Below are 18,562 nucleotides of genomic sequence, written 5' to 3' on the forward strand. Positions count from 1 at the left end.
ACATACCACATATTATTCTTTGATAAACCATCAGCAGTTATAGTTTTCATAAAGTGCTGCATAACAAACAATTGTTCACTTTTGTCATCATTGTTTCTGCTACTAGATGCATAGTTAGCTTATTACTTTTTTTCATTTCTAATTTTAGCCTTCTTTTTGAAGTAATTTTTAGAAATGTGGTCTTTTTGACCACAATGCTAGTACTCTCTACAAGCACCAGAATTTTGTTGCCAATTAGAATCTGCAACTTGCTCTCTTTGACTCCCTCTTCCTTGAGATTGTCCCTCTTTATTTTGCTGTGTATCATAACCTTGACCACGACCATCACCTTGATCTCTGCCATGACCTCTACCTCTGCTAGTAGAGTAAAACACCTATTCAAACTTGTTTTTGCTTTGAGAAAAAGGGGAATCCAAGCCAATGTTTTTTTCCTCAAGTGTTAGCATAGAAATCAAGCCTGCAAAATCAGGGATACCATCCCTTGTATTCATAGATGACCTTAAGCTTTTGTATTCATTTCCAAGTCCATCTAAATATGCACACATAACATCATCATTATTGACTACCACATTGATAGATTCAAGAGCTTCCACAATACTCTTGATCTTGAAGGCATGATTATTAATAGTCAGGTTTTCTCTTTTTACTTAGTTCAGCTTTGACTTGAGTTGCAATTTTCTAGCCTTTGTATTTACTTCGAACGGCCATGCTAGATTCTTCCATACAATAGCAGGGGTTTTAGATTTTTGCAAATAGCCCATTATGCTATCTGTGACACTAACGGACAGCCAATGCATAAATTTACTGTGCGTTTGCTTCCAATCTTTCTTAGCCTTTAACTGTTTTGTAGTAGCATTTCATGTAGGAACTTCAGATCCTATTGCCATGTCTCCTTTAATGTAATTCCGAACACCTTTACCCTTTAAGAAATTTGTCATGCTAAGCTTCCATATAGGATAATTATTCTTATCAAGCTTCTCACTAACAATCAGATCGAAGTTGCTAGATATTTTGACAAAACTAAAAACCTTGCATAACTTGCAATCTACAAGCAAGCTGATACTAGGTGTACCACAACTAAACACACAGTCTTTTTTACTGACTGTATAACAATAATTGCAATTTGCAATTTGTATGCAAATCCCTGTTGTGTCTACAACCCAACAAATACTTGAAATATTTACAAATTCAAGATTTGTAACGTATGCATTTGTAAATAGCGGATACAACCGAAATCGATGTATATCCAGAAACTACTGCTAGGACTACCTATAGGCCCAGACCGAAGGTCGAAATGACCTCAAATGCCTAAAATCACAGTGGGCAAGCTCTAAAAGACTTATTTGCAGTATATACACCGTTCTTCTTACTTACTAAGTTTCATTGCAATCAGAGACTGTAGCTTTGCTAGTCTCAGGAGCCTCTTATGGCTATAACCTAAGGCAAATCGAGCAAGGTGGAAGAGCTTCTTACCTGTTGCTTGCTTGCTTGCTTCCTTGCTCCAACGCCTTTATCTCAGCCTTTAATTGAGCTCCGCACAATCATGTGATGGCTCTGATACCATGAAAATAGACAAAAGGGGAGAGAGGTGAGCACCCACCCAAGAGTATACAGACACAAAAGCAATCGAGACTTGAACACACAGAGAGATAGGGTTGAAATCTTCTTCTTATTTTTTTTTTTTTTCCACAAAAGAACTAAGTTTACAACATGATAAAAGACTAATATGAAAGTACCACAGCATATGTACATGCGGTCACTAAGTGTGAACCTGCTAAGAAAGAAGAGGTGGCACAATAAAGTGTGCCATAACCAAGGATGGACTATGTGGGTGTAGTCTAGTTGTAGAATCATTGGCGTATCCTTATGTTGGTCACCCAACACGCTAGTGAATAATATCATGCCACATCACCAAGGCATGTAGTGAAGCTATTGTAGCTTTAACACGAGATAATCGATGTCCAAATGTCTAGATTTGGAAGAGATATGCCAATCTCCCCCAAATCTTTGCAGCAATATGGATATGTGTAACATGCATGAGCATAGAATATGTACAACTCAAAAGGAGAGAAGAGTGGACTTAAGCATTCAACTGATCCCATAAAGCAACCGAATCCATGGTCACACCATCACGGTGATCCACGGTAGCTCGGGGTACAAGGACTATAACAAAATCCTAAAGGTCAAAGTCATTGAGGAGGCACTCCATGCGGCACGACTATAAAGGGTAGTTCGTCCCATCCAGCTTGTTGGATGTGGAGAGAGAGGGTAGGAGTGGCACCTACTTAGGAGATGCCATTAATGCCAATTAGGAACTAGAAGCCTCGAAAGAATGTAATGGGAAATAGTAATAAGATGGTTGTTGGTCTGAAAGATCTCAAATCATGCAATCCCCCATAGCATACACGTTAGCCATATCTGTCCTTCAAGAAATACTTGCAAGAAAACAAAGAAGATGCCGCCACTAGAATAAAGGTGACCAATAAGAGGTGTCCTCGGGATAAGTGGGGTCCGTTAAGCCACGGTACAGAAGAAAATTGATTGAGGCAAGGTAGACGGGAAGTATCTGATGCCAAAGGGAACACACAATACTGGGTAGAGAAAGGAAGCAGTGAATGCAAAGGTAAACAGGGCTTCAACTTGGAAACATAGCTAATTCAGGGGCTGGTAAAGGACCCAGAGTGCTTGGAAAGCAAGTCCTTGTAGTAAACGCAAATATGCCTTGATGTTGGCATGCTATGGAGGCTGCCCAATACCAAAAAGAGGTCGCCCTGGTTAGCAAAGACTAGCCAGTATGAGAATGCAGTAAAGAAAGAAATCTGTCCGCCTATAAACATGTTGCCTAACAGAGAACAACTGCCACCTAGCAGAAGGGAAAACCCTAAATGTGGTCAAACCCTAATAAAATAGCCAAAAGTGCACAAAAAGAAATGCACTAATGTGCCCTCCATCTAACGTGTATAAAACACATAAAATGATAGACAAATACGATGTCAGAACTACTAATGTCCTCATCTAAGTTAGATTGAGGCTCACACGCAGGAGATGACCACACAAGACACACATGATTGCTAACAAGTACAAATGCCCAAAAACCTGATGTCAATGGAACCAAGTGATTGCTCTGAAATTTTTTCTATTTCTGGTGGAGTGGTGGAGAGCAAGGCAGCCATGGTTGCTTCTCACTATTGTGAACTTATCTTTTAGAAAACAATGATGGTTTAATGTAGAGTGGATATTCTCATTGAAAGTAGAGCCAATACTCTCCTGGCTTCACCTATGCTGTCTTCGTGATATGCCAGTGCATTCCATTAGTGCCGGAAGCTATCACAATCTGCTGTAGTAACTGAGTATTTCACTGATGTCAGAGAGAGAGAGAGAGAGAGAGAGAGAGAGAGAGAGAGAGAGAGAGAGAGAGAGAGAGAGAGAGAGAGAGAGAGAGAGAGAGAGAGAGAGAGAGAGAGGGCTTTTATCATTTGGCAGGTGCAACAAAACATCCATAACCTCGTCCTCGCAAATATCCGTCTCCAAAGCGGCTTGCATATCAACTGGAACCTGCTGGCGGACCAGATGATAGAAGACCGCACGGGCATGCGTAACTTGGCTAGAAGGCGAGGAAGAGGAACCAAGAAGATCCATAAAATAGTTTCTGCACATAGTGACAATGGTCTGCGGATCCGTGACCATGCGACCTTCCGAATCCTGGAGTCTGGTCATATTTTCGCGGGGCGGAGATGCATGCAAGGCGCGAAAGAACTTATGAGACTGGCAGGTGCTATCTTGCATTGTGTCCATCAAGTTGTGCAGCTTGGCTTGTTGATAAGATTTCAGCTGAAACACTTGAATGAGATGGGCCAACCGCCTCTCCAGAGACAGCAGAAAATCATCATCAGGGGAATCCAGGAGCAAGGAACGGACCAAGGCCAGTAAGTCTTCTGCTGCATGTCGACGACGGCGGCAAAGCGAGGCATGATGGATCCCATACTGGCGAGCAACCCGCTGCACATTAGAGAGCAGCCGTGCAAATGAAGGCCAGCCCTCAGAGGCGAAGTCCAATAAGAACCTCTCAATCAACTGCTGCATATAGCCCTGGAAAACTGAATGCTTCAGATAAGAGGAGTTGAAACGTAAAGGGAGCCTATCCAGGAATTGCACAAAAGGTGCAATAGAGTGTGCCCGCATCTCAAGTTGGAGGGGGAAATGGTCCGACAACGCATATTGCCGCAAGACCTTCATTTCCAGCATGTCGGGAAGAAAGTCATCGCCCTGCATGATATACATTCTGTCCAGCCGCGACCAGGTAGTTGCATATTGTGCGGAATGAAAAGTAAACCCTGAAAAAGAAGGGTGAAGCCACGACCAAAGATCTTGCTTGAGCACGTGCATAGCAAAAGAACTCCACACCCGGCTTTCCGGCGTATCCATTACCGAATGCCCTGAAGTGGACTGAGAAGAGTCGACACACATATTGAAATCTCCCATCAAGAATCCCCTTCGGCCGAGTGACATGGAGCCCTGCAAAGTGGACCAAAGATTCCGCCGGGATGCGGGATCATTCGGAGCATAGAGGCCCAACAGCCATAAAATCTCGCCTTCAAATAAGACTTCGATCACCAGAAAGCGGCCCTGCACATCATTTTTAACAAGGACAGGCTGATATTTCTCATGGACAATCATCAGCACGCCCGAATAGTGCGTAGCATGGGTCCCTGCATAAAACAGGCGGAATCCATGACAATCCATCACTTTTCCTGCTTCACCGTGACTTTTGTGCTCAACTGCACACAATACATCCCACTGGTTCTCATGCAAGACGGTCCACATGGCATGTTGCTTATGGCGAGAGCAAATGCCTCGCACATTCCACGTGGCTATCTTCATGTATCCTCAAAGAAGGAAGTCAGGAACGAGGCACCTGCTGCCTCGATTTCACCTTTTCCGCGAGAGCATCCAGGACACCCTCATCCAGAAAATCAGCCAATACTGCAAAAGAATTCTGGCGACCTGCGTTGGAGGTAGAAGGGCAATCCACTGCCTTGGGAGAGGGGCGGGGATAACGCCGATCCCAGGGTGTAATAACATTTCCTTTGGCATCGAACGCCAGCTTGGCAGGTGGGCCTCTGGGGCCGTCGGTATAGGCTCTCCTTGGAGACTGATTGCGGGGGCCCGACGGGGCCCTAGGACGCGGAGCCTGCTGTAAAGTGGCCATTTCTTTCCGGCGCGTATACGTGCGCACGGAATCCTGGGAAGCAGAAGGCCCAGGATCCGCCAGGCCTGCATCCAACTTTTTGCCTTTTTGAGGACGTGCCTCAATCCAGTCAGTACGACGGGAATCCACACTTCGGACCTGTTGTTTGCCTTTGTCCATGACATGAGGAGACTGAAGGGCTTCCTGGGACGTGGCATCAAGCACCATGTCGTCCTTGGGCAGCACAACCTGCGCATCATCCGAAGACGATTGCTTTTCAGGGCATTCGGCCATGAAATGCCCCAATTTACCACATGAAAAGCAGTGGCCCGCAAAGTTGCCCCATTTTAAGCGAAAATACAAAGGATGCATGCCCGAACAATTGAGGCGAAGCCACGCAGGCCTTTTCCTGGCCGTGTCCCATAGCATGCATAAACGGTTGCGGTTCATCGCCCTGAGGCTTGGGGGAACCAGCACTGTTCCCACAACTGCCATCGCATCCTTCAACATGGGCCAATAGACCGCCGGACAGTTTTCCACCTCTACCCACACCGGGCATTCGCGTTGAAGCAGACGCTGGAAGTCGGCCATGGGGCGCCATGGCACAACATGAACCAGGCGGCGATCAAAGAATAGCGGCAACTTGGACAGGAGCTCAGCGCGATGCGTTTCCGATTTCAGCAGGACCTCATAAAACCCGCGAGGTCCAAGGAAGATCTCCTCAACCGACTCCCCTTGCAATAGATGGTGCAGCCACTGGCGAATATGCGAAAGCATTGGGATCCTGCCAGTGAAGAAAAGAATAACTGCACGGTCATAGAACACGGAGAAGGATCGCAAGACTGATTTGGGGTCCACCGTGGCTTCCAGCACATCGTCCGTTCCCGCAACAGAAAAAGATTCGGTATTATGCTGGACATAATCTCCAAGCAGAGTATTGGCGAAGTCTAGCAAATGCTCCCAGTCGATTTCCTGCGAATCCACCGGATCAGAGGCCACTTGCGCATAGGAGCGTTCCGGAGGACTCATGGGCTCATCAGGCGTAGGCTTGGAGCGTTTGCCGGCAGGCGGCTGTTCCGAACTCAGCGGCAACTCCTCCGTGCATGGCACCATATCTTCCGGCTCCTCTGCATCGGAATCAGGGCCAAGGGCTGCCACCGTCCGATCAAGAAAATCCAAATCCAGGCCAGCCATACTGCTGTCTTCACACAGAGGACGAACTCTCTCTCTGCTGAACCGTCAGCCACAGAGTTGCTGCGAAGCAGGGGCGACAGGAGATCAGGCACGCAGCCGAGGGCGACGGAGCCTGCAGACGGGGCCTGCAGACTAGGACGACGGGGCTCAGGCGGCGGGGCCTGCTGACGAGGGCGGAGGGCCTGCAGACGAGGGCGGGGCCAGCAGACGCAGGCGGAGGGCCTGCTGACGAAGGCGGGGCCTGCAGACGCAGGCGGCGGGCCTGCAGACGCAGGCGGCGGACCTGCAGACGATGGCGGACGGGTGCAGAGCCTGCTGACGAGGGCGGAGGGCCATGTTTCAGCAGGTGTGGGAAACGGGGGTCATGCCCTCCTCATGGAAAGAAGGCCTTATCAAACTAATTCCAAAGGTCCCTTCGCCGTCAAAGTTGCAACACTGGCGACCAATCTCTTTGATGGGCTCCATGTATAAAATCTACTCCAAAGTGCTGGCGAATCGGCTCCACAAGCACCTTCCAGCTATTGTGCATCCTCTCCAATATGGTTTCATTAAGGGCCGCAACATTCTGCATAATATCTTAAATGTGCAAATGGCCATTGACTATGCGCGGCACTCCGGTCAGGAAGTGGTATTGATCCAATTGGACTTGGAAAAGGCATTTGATTATGTGGACTGGTCTTTCATTGCAGACCTCATGTCGGCTATGGGCTTTGGTACCCGAATGTCCCGATTGATCTACACCATTAGTGCTGAGGCTTCCTCCAGAGTTATGCTTAATGGTGGAGTTACAGAGCCATTTGTCCTTGCACGCTCGGTCCGACAGGGTTGTCCTTTGAGCCCTCTCTTCTTTGCCCTGGCGACTCACCCGGTCCTTTCAATGTTATCCTCCATGGCAGCCTCTGCCCAGCTGGCCGGTCTGTCTCTTCCGTCGGGTCAGCACTTCGTTAGCCAATCTTTGGCGGATGACACCTTTATGATTTTGCAGGCGGACAGGGACAACATTCGAAGGGCATTAGATGTTTGGACACTCTTTGGTCAGGCCTCTGGGCTTCGCATCAATGCCCTTAAGTCAGCCCTTCTCAGTTGTACGGAGCCTGATTTGCAGTCCTTAGGCTGGCAAGGCCGGGTGGTTTCCCGTGGCTCCATTGTCAGGCATCTTGGATACCCATTGGGGGTGGATGTACGGCCAAAAGCCCTGCTGGAGTGGATTTCACAAAAATTGGCAGCAAAGTTTATGTATTGGAAGTCGCAAGCGTGGCCATTCCATGTCCGCCTCAAAGTGGCCCAGACAATCATGCTTCCAATGCTAACGTATTTCCTGCCATTGTTGCCATGGACTCCTACTACTTTGAAGGCCCTCACTCAGCCCATCCGTTTCATGCTATGGAAGAAGGACTCACTGCAGGCCGGCATTTCCTGGATTTCTTGGTCACACGCATGTACCCCTAAGCGCATGGGTGGCGGAGCGATTTTGGATGCACACACTCATATGTTAGCTCTCCGTTGGTCCCTTTTTCGTGCCATGTGTGTGGATCACCACCCTTGGTCCATCATAGCCTGTTATTTTCTTGAGGACAGCGGGCTCCGCCATGGCAACACACGGCTTCGGGCCTCCTGGTGGCATGTCCTTAATGCTGACTCTCGTGTTTCCAGTCCCTCTTCCTCTTTGTTACTGCACTTGGTCGCCTCTTGGAAAGTGGTGCTCCAAAAGGCCCGCTGGCACCCAGTGGGGGACCGCTTGCAGACTAACTCCTTTCAGCTGGAATTGTTGGCAGTGTCGAGACTCCTTTCATGGGAAGATAAACATCAACTCAGACCAAGATTTAATTGCATGGCCCGTTTAGGTGTGATGTCGGTTGCGGATGCTACCCTTGCTACTCGCAATGTCCTCGTCTCATTTCGGACTGTTCGCCGACTCTTTAAGATCCCGCGTGGATACCGTGATTTGTGGGAGCAGCTTTCGTCGGAGCTTCAGGGTCGGCAACCCTTTCCTGCCTTGACGGTGGATCGCCCTTGGCAGGACTGGGATCTTGCAGGCCGCCTGAGTCTGGAAAAGGCCTCCACTAATCAGGTGTATCATCTTCTTGTTCAAGATCACCAATGGCTGGGAGAGAAAGCTAACACTGTTTGGGGACTGCAGAAATCGCTGTCATGGTGGCACAAAACGCTGATGGAGGGCTGGCAAAATAAGACACCTTTCAAATGCAAGGTTTTTCTTTGGCGGGTAATGATTGGTGGTCTTCCTCTGGCCTCGGCCCTTGCCAAGCGTCGCATCTCGAATGGCAATTGTTTCTTCTGTACCACACCGGCGGAATCGGCCCGACATCGTTTTCTCTCTTGCCCGCTCGCCAAGAATATCTGGTCACTCTTGTCGCACATTTGGCGCGCGGTGGTGGGATCCTCACTAACTCCTTTCGATTGGGTTTTTGTGCGCCCGATGTATTCCGCACCGCCACAGTTGCATGAGAAGATCTTATTTCACTTTTTCAGATATTGGGGATGCTGGCACATTTGGACCACGCGCAACGCTTTTCTCTTTGATTCGGCCTCTAATGTACCCCGACATATTGCCAGGCTTAAAGGGCTCTTGCATTGGCAGCTGGATATCATCCGACACTCCGACTTGCTCCCTCGTGAGGATTTGCATCCGTGGCATATGGCAATTGCCTCTGGGTCGTTGCCATGATTGGTGTAACTTTTTCAGTGCATTACTATGGGGCTTCCCCACACGTTGGCCGAGGGCCCTCGTGTATCTTGTAATCAGAAAAAAGAGAGAGAGAGAGAAAGAGAAAACCTCTTCACATGATGGCTTTGTGTCATCATGTATCTTGTAATCCAGTAATCTTGTATTTTTTTCGTAATTAATATAATTACCTTTTACGAAAAAAAAAGAAAAAAGAGAGAGAGAGAGAGAATTGTTTACGAAAAAAAAAGAGAGAGAGAATTGTCCTTGATGAGACTAATCATTATACAACAAGTCCATGTCTTTGAGTGTCATGGATAGTGGAAAGAAAAAGATTCTTAGTCAGATGCATCCCATGTCAACTATCTAGCATGCCACAGGTCCTAGGAGTACAGCCATGGTGAATTGACTACCACTAATGGCTAACTTCATCTAGTGGGTATGATGGAATTTAGAGAGAGCGGAAGGAAGGAAGTGGAGTTGTGTCTATTTGCTGTAGTTCTATTGTTTGGAGGCTGAGGCAGCAGGCCCAGCTCGTGAATATTGCAACAAGGTTAGAACTCAGACTAGGCCTACAATGTCTACCCCCTTCAATGATTGTAGGAGATATAGGCTATATGTATGTTGGGAAGCTGAGACCTTATGTGTTGGGAGGGTGAAACAGGGTGCCCCTTGTATTTTCTACAAAATGTGCCCCTTTTATTTTCCATAATCATCTGTTTCTTCTTCCATTTTAACAGAGAGCTGAAACCTCATGTGTTGGGAGTGGTGTGACAGGGCGCCCCTTGTAATTTCTACAATCTTTTCTTTTTCTTTTTCTTTTTTAACAGAAGCTGCTGTTCTCACAGCTCCACTGCCTCTGGTCTACAATAAATTTGTGTTAAGGTAAGCTTTATTGTTTTGATAATGCAGGTTAGTCTCACAAATTTGTATCAAGGATGTTTGCTACATCCTTATTTGCATCTAACTCTCAATTTCTTGTTGCGTACATTTTCCTTGACACACTTTTTACTCAACTCACAATTTGATTGTGCTGAGCACAGAATGGCCCAGGATATTATCCAGGTCACTGCAAGCAGTTGGTCTCAGCAAGATGATATATTGGAAGATCTACTTCCAGTCAGGTGGAAGGCAAGTTTCTTAGTTGCTTCTTGATTCCTGTAGCTCACATTGGTTAACGAAAGTAAACAATTTCTTAACATTGCTATTTTCATGCGAGTGTCTCTTCAGGTTGGAATCAACCAGGCTTTAAATTGTAGGATGCTAGCTCAACTTTATTCCATAGTTTTTCTATGTCCTTGTTTGCTAGCTTTCATTGTTGTTTGATCTTTTCTCTCCTTTAGTAACTGTAATAAACTTAATGTGGAAGTGGGATATATGCCAAGATCAGGTAAGTTTCAATGACATGAGTTGAAATCAGGGTGTACATCAATGACTTGAGGGAACTTAGCAGGTTGTTAGATCACCTACTTTGTGTCTAGCATATACAGAGTCAACATAAATTCAGGGGTCATCATCATTCAAGCTCCATATAGTAGCTTTCTAGCATGAGCTCTCAAAGGTTTACAGAGTTATGGTCTTAAACTTAGGGTGTGCTAAGTTAATTATTCAAGTGTTACTAGAATGGCAAACTAGAACGTAATGTCTACCTTTGCAGGAACCAGGAGGGGCTGTTGTTCAGCAATGCATACTTCACATGGCCATGGCAGAAATGCTGCATCTGGGGACTTCATCAAAAATTGTGATTAATGAGGTGTGTGTATTGCTTTTAAAGTTTATATGATCATTAGCTGGTGAAGATTCATGGTTTTGAGGCTGCATGTTAAGCAGTAAGATGCATATACTGCCATGATTATTTTAGGGCTAAGTTTTTGCAAACTAATGGTGTTTGATGATATTATTGAAAGTTAAACATGGAATTACATGGGTTTAATTAACAGCATGGGTGGAGCAGAAAGTATCTACACCACTTGTATACAAAGTGGTCCTAGGGGATGGGTAAATGAAGCCAAGGTTTCTTTTTTCTTTTTTTGGGGGGGAGGATGTGTAGCAATGCTGAGGATTAACATCCCATAGTGTGAAAAACAAGCTACAGTGAGCCTACATGTGAATATGACTTGAAGCTCTTGACAATGTGAGGAGTTTCCCCTGGAGCTACTTCTAGTGCCCTTGATTGGAGTAAATAATGGAGGACCAAAGATTTGCTAGAATGGCATATACTAAAGGGGCGTGTATCATAGAAGACCAATTGTCTATGGGCCTTCCAGGTGATTGTAAAGGAGTCAGCGATGATGTAGATGCAGTAATGCATGCGACACCCAATAGTACTGTCTAATATATCAGAAAGCCCTTGTGGAGCATGGACCCTCCTTGTAAAACTCATACAAAGTGTAAATCCCCCACTGCAGATCCTTTGGAGTGTAACATCCTGTAGTCATTGGATGAGCTTGGCTTGAGACTCTCTCCCAAATGCTTTGCAGAAATCCACATAGCAACAATATAAATCCTCATGTGTGCCCTACTGTCCTCTCTAAGACCTCTCAGAGTCAATATATGATCAAGCATAGTAAACGTGCTCTTGAAGCCTGCCTACCTTAGGCTCTATGCCCATACACTAAGCTTATGCTCTAGAATGCATGCATATAGCTTGGCCATGTAGTAACCAATCATAATTGGCATGTAATTCTCTTATACCATACGATCCCCATATCAAGAAACGGTAGGGTTTCCGGGCAGAAGCATGGTGTATGGCAAACATTGAGTTGAAGAAACTCAGAAACACTAAAGAAGAATATGAGTAAATGCTATTGCAAAGGAAGGGAGCAGTTGATAAGTGTTCTATTATTCAGCTGAGAGAGAGAGCGCGAGGGGGGAGGGGGAGTCTAGGGTAGCGTAGGTGAGGTATTGGATTTGTGGCAGGAGGAGACAACGATGGATTGGAGGTGTGGGTGAGGCAGCACGGGCTGGAGTAGGGGCTATGGGGTAGGCGATGCAGACATTGAAAGGGGGGTAGAGGGTGCATGGCAGTGGGTTGGAATAGGGGGTGCAAGGTGCAGCTTGTAGCATGGTGATACAAAGGGGGGCGGGCTGGAGTAGGGCAACATAGAGGGCGGATGGTGGGTGGTAGTGCAAGTGGGGTAAGGGAGGTGACAGAGGCAACATGGAGGTTGGGGAATGTGGTGGATGAGGCAACGTAGAGGGTGGGGCAGCACGAGGTTGTAGGGCAGTGGCAATGCGAGGCTGGGTGTTAGATGGCAATGGCTCATGGTGTCAAGAATCACGTGGTAGGGGGTTTTGCTTGAGCTGTTGCACCAAACACACACCATACACACAAGAGAAAGCTCACTCAAGAACATAAGAAGAGAGATGGAGGCCAAAACGTTTTCTTGCTGGTTTCTTCTTCTTCTTCCACACATAATGCGATGTACATAAAACATAGATAAGTTACAACATAAAGAAAAGTGGCCTACTAAGTCAAACAGTGCAAATTGGCTATACTAATTGTCTGGCGTTATAACTATACTAGCTATAGGTAGGTGCCGACAAACTAAATATAATAAGTGATAAGTTAGTGGCCAAGTGGTCCATCATCAACGTTCCCACGTGTTGAGCTTGCCATCTCAACACTCCCCCTCAAGCTCAACTATATCTCTGCAACTCCAAGTAAGCTTTGAAACTTTCGAAGTTTCTATGCACCCAATGCCTTTGTAAAAATGTTAGCTATCTGATCTTGTGTATTGGTTTATACAAAGTCAATCTCTCCTGCAAGTACCTTTTCTCTCATAAAGTGGTAGTGCACCGCCTCAGCACTATCTCCCACGGGGTCTTTATGACCTCGGGGAGTTGGGATCAACGGCTCCTCTTGACCCCGAAAAAAGGCACGCATCTGAGCCACTACTTTATGCAGAAGTAAACCCAACCAGCAAATAGAAACCCAACCAGCCGGAAACTTGGATCTGACGGAGCAACGACGTCTCGAAATTCGGGGATGTTCACTGCCACATGCAAAAGTAAACCCATCCAGGACTTTAAATGCACCGCCAGTCGTTGAAATTGATTGCATGGGCTGGCAGTAAGAAGATAGTAGATTCTGCGGGGGCCCACTATCTCTAAAGGGCCCACTATCTCTAATACAAGTTTTTGAATCGTGGACTACAAGTAAACCCAGCCATTGAAGTAAACTGTGTTGACCTGGTACCGAAAGTCGAAAAGCTCTCCGTATTACCCACAGGAAAATCCTGCACGCAGGGCGCATTCGTGTGCTGTTGTGAACGGAGGTTGGAGGCCCATATTCCAAGCGCATACAAGCTCACGAGATCATTGGGACAAAGGTTTGAGGTTCATATTGCGATTTCTTGCTCATGGCTTCCACTACAAGGTGCATATCTCTCTCTCTTTCTTCCTCTCATATTTGCATTGGATGCATTGTGACATTGGAATGATGTTTTGGTGATATATACGTATGTAGTCAACACGCATGGATTATGGAAAGCGACATTGAGATCGATGATCTCGACACGGATGAAGAGACATTAGATGGATCATCAAGCGACGAGGTTGAGATGCTTGATTTCTTAAGTGGAGACAATGATTCGGCACCACAAGAAATCACTATCAATGCACCAAGCCCAACTACCTATACCTCATCGAAGTACTTCTCTTTTAATAGAGAGACTTACAGCTTGATGGTCAGTGATTTGAGCGGGCAGAAGGCCATCACATTGGAGGTGCTCATGCAACTCCACAGGAGGGAGTTGCTCGACTTGAAGAAGTGGAGAAGAATCAGAGAAGGTCTTTGCATTGGTAGAAATGGCGATGGACACATTACATTGGCCTTGAAATCGGAGCCATCATTGCACATTGCATGTATAGAGGAGTGGGAGAGCATATTCCTTGAAAATCACATAAACAAGGTTACAGGTGCTCACGAGGGTATCAATGTCACAATTGATTCCATCAAATCCACGTGGTGTACTGACTTGAGAAGGCATGGCATTCCTCTTGCGTATGTGAGAGATCTCATCAGTGGGTGTACTTGCAAGGTGTTCACAAGGCCCCATGGTTATAAAGCCCCATTTTTAGTTCATGGGAAGGTTCAAGAAAGAAGAGCTCCCATCTTGGAGCTTACTGTAGATAGATCTCTTGTTGAGCGGAGGCTTCAAGAAATCATGCTTGAACACAATGTTAGGTTGGGCAAGGTCCGCTCGACCAAAAAGCATGGTTTAGGGAAGACAATAGTGGAATATGCATGTCATCGCAGTGGTAGAGCAACTCGAAAGGGCTCCCAAATCCGCAGGTTGCGAACGTCGAAGAAATGTGGTTGCCCTTTCAAGGTGCAAATCGAGTACAAAGACGATCTCCATGATGTCACTATACGAGTCCATGGACCACACGAGGGTCATGTACCTGGATCTCGTGCCGACTTGTATCACTTGCCGGTGCATCCAACTGTGATTGATTGTTGCAAGGATGACCTGTTTGACGTTGGGACATGTCGGCACGTCACGAAGATGAGCCTTAGCAAGGAGCGGTTTCATTTGAAAAATGCCTCTCCATTGGATCGTGTCATTTATAGGTTCTTCATGATACCAAGGGAGGTACAGACACTATCATATCAAATTCGAACTGAAGGTATGTTACCTTCTAAGCCATTGTCTATGATATTAGGTTGCTTTGAGCGTCAATGTTCTACGTGTCATCCTGCTGCAGGCAAACTTTCGAAGGATGTTTGGACGGCAATGTATTTGGAGGCTCTCCGTCTACGAGATCAAAACAAGGTATTTTACATATTCTCATAAATGTTTATAAGCTGCGAAAATTAGTACATCTATTTGATACTATCATCTACATGGTCTTTTAGGTACTCTATTGCCAACTATACAATCCTCATGCCATAGAGGACAAGGACAAACCATTCGTACTGATAGTCCAGGACGAATGGATGTTGCAAATGAGTAAGAGGTTCTCAAAGAACAATGCTTGGGCAATCGATAGCACATTCAAGACCAATGTGTTTGGTCTTCCGCTTTATGCGGCGGTTTTACCAAACCAACATGGGGTGGGTATCCCTATTTGGTTTATGCTATGCACTAGTGACAATGGGTCAAACCAAGAGATTATGGCTTTGCAAATCACCATGAGACTAGTCCTCTCTAGGATGGGAGATATTCGCCCTGCTGCCCTGGTGATTGATAAGTCCCAGCCAAAGTTGGAGGCGCTCTCGAAGGTTGTTCTGGAAGACCCTCGTTGTTGGACCACTGACTACCTTGGTGGCAACAAACGTCAACGAGCATGCCATATTATTCTATGCTGGTTCCACACAAAGAAAGCATGGGTTGAAAATCTCTTGCCACAGGTACACCTTTTCAATACCATTTTACTTTTAAGCATTGTCTTTTTGTGAATTCCATGAGCTTGACAGTGAGTACTTCACATGTTCTTGCGTGAATCAAGGTCCCTACAGATGAGCGCGATCATGTGTATGCCTCTTTGTCCAATCTTATGCATTGCCCTACAGAGTCGCAGTTTGATGATATGTTTGAGCAATTGCTTCATCATTATTCCGCTCATCCAAACGTGGTCCAATACGTTACCAATGGATGGTGTGGGAAAGATTGTATTTGGCGTGCAAGATGGCCCAAGTTTGGTCGCATGTTTCCACATGGCAATGTCGACACAACCAACCTCATTGAGAGACTTTGGCAATATATCAAGTACACTCTATTTGATGCTAGGATCAACAGGTCCATTTTGGATCTATTGCACGCCCTTGTTGGTGACTCGTCGTCGGGTTCTAGAATGGGTGGATCGGCTTTGGAGTTTTTCAAGCAAAAGCAAGAGATAGGTAATGTGGTCAATTTCCTTTCTATTTGCACATTTGACCTTTTCCTTGAAACGCATTGTTGTCTTATACATGTTTTTTATGCCAGTTGATTCTGAGCACTTCAAAGTCTATGGGTCAAGCAAGAGTCATACGGCTAGATTGGCAGCAGGGGAGAAGATTCTTCAGCGGTATGAGCAAGATCCCTCCTCTCTTCAAGTCATTAACGAGGGGACCATGTTGTTTAAAATAGCGAGCACAACCCAACATGCAAAATGGTATCATGTAAGTGTACAATCAAACTACTGTGATTGCCCTGATTGGTCGACTGACTGTAAACATCTTCATGGTTTGAGGCTCATCTTGAAGAGCTATTTTCCTTACCTTCACGAGGTTCTCCCCATCATCGATAGTGCGCATGCCTTTGATGACATAAAGGAAAGACCAGGTGGCGATGAAATCACAGGATTGGAGAGATCAGCTTCCGATGGTGGTGTGCAGGAAGGGGAACTCGTGTCCTCCATCGCAGACTTTAGAGGCCTCCTTCAAAGGATCGAGGATGGGATTCCATCCTACACAGCGGCACAGATGGATGCTTGTATGCGCCAACTGGAAAGTGCTAAAGAGTCTCTTGTTCACATGTTCACACCACAGGAGATTGACATGCCTAAAAAGGGCGGGATCTATCAGATCCAGGAAAATGTCACACAGACACGCCTAGGGCATGGCAAGGATCATCGTCATCGTCCAAATGAGAGGGGGGAGTCCTCATCACAACCCAAGCGTCCATCTATTACAGGCGTGTTAAGGCGCAAGCATCAACGAGGGAGGGGTCGTGTAAGGTTTAGCCCAAAACCGCGGATATATTGTCTTCATTGCTGCACCCATGGCAAGTATTGCATGAATACACTGCGAGAGGGTCCACCAAAAATGTTTTGGTGCAGCAATGAGGACAATATATCCGCGGTTTTGGGCTAAACCTTACACGACCCCTCCCTCGTTGATGCTTGCGCCTTAACACGCCTGTAATAGATGGACGCTTGGGTTGTGATGAGGACTCCCCCCTCTCATTTGGACGATGACGATGATCCTTGCCATGCCCTAAGCGTGTCTGTGTGACATTTTCCTGGATCTGATAGATCCCGCCCTTTTTAGGCATTTCAATCTCCTGTGGTGTGAACATGTGAACAAGAGACTCTTTAGCACTTTCCAGTTGGCGCATACAAGCATCCATCTGTGCCGCTGTGTAGGATGGAATCCCATCCTCGATCCTTTGAAGGAGGCCTCTAAAGTTTGCGATGGAGGACACGAGTTCCCCTTCCTGCACACCACCATCGGAAGCTGATCTCTCCAATCCTGTGATTTCATCGCCACCTGGTCTTTCCTTTATGTCATCAAAGGCATGCGCACTATCGATGATGGGGAGAACCTCGTGAAGGTAAGGAAAATAGCTCTTCAAGATGAGCCTCAAACCATGAAGATGTTTACAGTCAGTCGACCAATCAGGGCAATCACAGTAGTTTGATTGTACACTTACATGATACCATTTTGCATGTTGGGTTGTGCTCGCTATTTTAAACAACATGGTCCCCTCGTTAATGACTTGAAGAGAGGAGGGATCTTGCTCATACCGCTGAAGAATCTTCTCCCCTGCTGCCAATCTAGCCGTATGACTCTTGCTTGACCCATAGACTTTGAAGTGCTCAGAATCAACTGGCATAAAAAACATGTATAAGACAACAATGCGTTTCAAGGAAAGGTCAAATGTGCAAATAGAAAGGAAATTGACCACATTACCTATCTCTTGCTTTTGCTTGAAAAACTCCAAAGCCGATCCACCCATTCTAGAACCCGACGACGAGTCACCAACAAGGGCGTGCAGTAGATCCAAAATGGACCTGTTGATCCTAGCATCAAATAGAGTGTACTTGATATATTGCCAAAGTCTCTCAATGAGGTTGGTTGTGTCGACATTGCCATGTGGAAACATGCGACCAAACTTGGGCCATCTTGCACGCCAAATACAATCTTTCCCACACCATCCATTGGTAACGTATCGGACCACGTTTGGATGAGCGGAATAATGATGAAGCAATTGCTCAAACATATCATCAAACTGCGACTCTGTAGGGCAATGCATAAGATTGGACAAAGAGGCATACACATGATCGCGCTCATCTGTAGGGACCTTGATTCACGCAAGAACATGTGAAGTACTCACTGTCAAGCTCATGGAATTCACAAAAAGGCAATGCTTAAAAGTAAAATGGTATTGAAAAGGTGTACCTGTGGCAAGAGATTTTCAACCCATGCTTTCTTTGTGTGGAACCAGCATAGAATAATATGGCATGCTCGTTAACGTTTGTTGCCACCAAGGTAGTCAGTGGTCCAACAAGGAGGGTCTTCCAGAACAACCTTCGAGAGCGTCTCCAGCTCTGGCTGGGACTTATCAATCACTAGGGCAGCAGGGCGAATATCTCCCATCCTAGAGAGGACTAGTCTCATGGTGATTTGCAAAGCCATAATCTCTTGGTTTGACCCATTGTCACTAGTGTATAGCATAAACCAAATAGGGATACCCACCCCATGTTGGTTTGGTAAAACCGCCGCATAAAGCGGAAGACCAAACACATTGGTCTTGAATGTGCTATCGATTGCCCAAGCATTGTTCTTTGAG

The 18,562-nt window shown here is 46.1% G+C and overlaps 2 protein-coding genes across 4 annotated transcripts in view; both read left to right on the forward strand.

Annotated features, from left to right (window-relative positions):
- LOC148032335 (antitermination NusB domain-containing protein) overlaps positions 1-18,562 on the forward strand; it is a 95,999-nt gene that overhangs the window by 27,790 nt on the left and 49,647 nt on the right. For all 3 annotated transcript variants that reach the window (XR_015691610.1, XM_087682964.1, XM_087682963.1), the window contains exons 4-6: positions 9,896-9,950; positions 10,109-10,196; positions 10,723-10,818. Coding sequence is in view for 2 of the 3 variants with exons in the window: in XM_087682964.1 (XP_087539090.1) it covers positions 9,896-9,950; positions 10,109-10,196; positions 10,723-10,818 (239 nt within the window). In the remaining variant the exon portion in view is untranslated. The remainder of the gene's footprint in view (positions 1-9,895; positions 9,951-10,108; positions 10,197-10,722; positions 10,819-18,562) is intronic.
- Positions 13,550-16,863, forward strand: LOC148032337 (uncharacterized). The gene is made up of 5 exons (XM_087683845.1): positions 13,550-14,696; positions 14,775-14,842; positions 14,926-15,420; positions 15,519-15,909; positions 15,995-16,863. The coding sequence occupies exons 1-5, from the start codon at positions 13,550-13,552 to the stop codon at positions 16,861-16,863; spliced, it is 2,970 nt and encodes a 989-aa protein (XP_087539971.1).

The sequence above is a fragment of the Lygodium microphyllum genome, chromosome 8 (genome assembly GCF_053477565.2).
Source record: "Lygodium microphyllum isolate KBCC chromosome 8, Lygodium_microphyllum_v1.1.10, whole genome shotgun sequence".
Lineage (NCBI taxonomy): Eukaryota > Viridiplantae > Streptophyta > Polypodiopsida > Schizaeales > Lygodiaceae > Lygodium > Lygodium microphyllum.

Coding starts and splice junctions, on each gene's coding strand:
- LOC148032337 (XM_087683845.1), top strand. CDS start 13,550: ATGGAAAGCGACATTGAGATCGATGATCTCGACACGGATGAAGAGACA. Junction 15,421..15,518: donor TTGAAAATCTCTTGCCACAG/GTACACCTTTTC, acceptor GCGTGAATCAAG/GTCCCTACAGATGAGCGCGA. Junction 15,910..15,994: donor CAAGCAAAAGCAAGAGATAG/GTAATGTGGTCA, acceptor TTTTTATGCCAG/TTGATTCTGAGCACTTCAAA.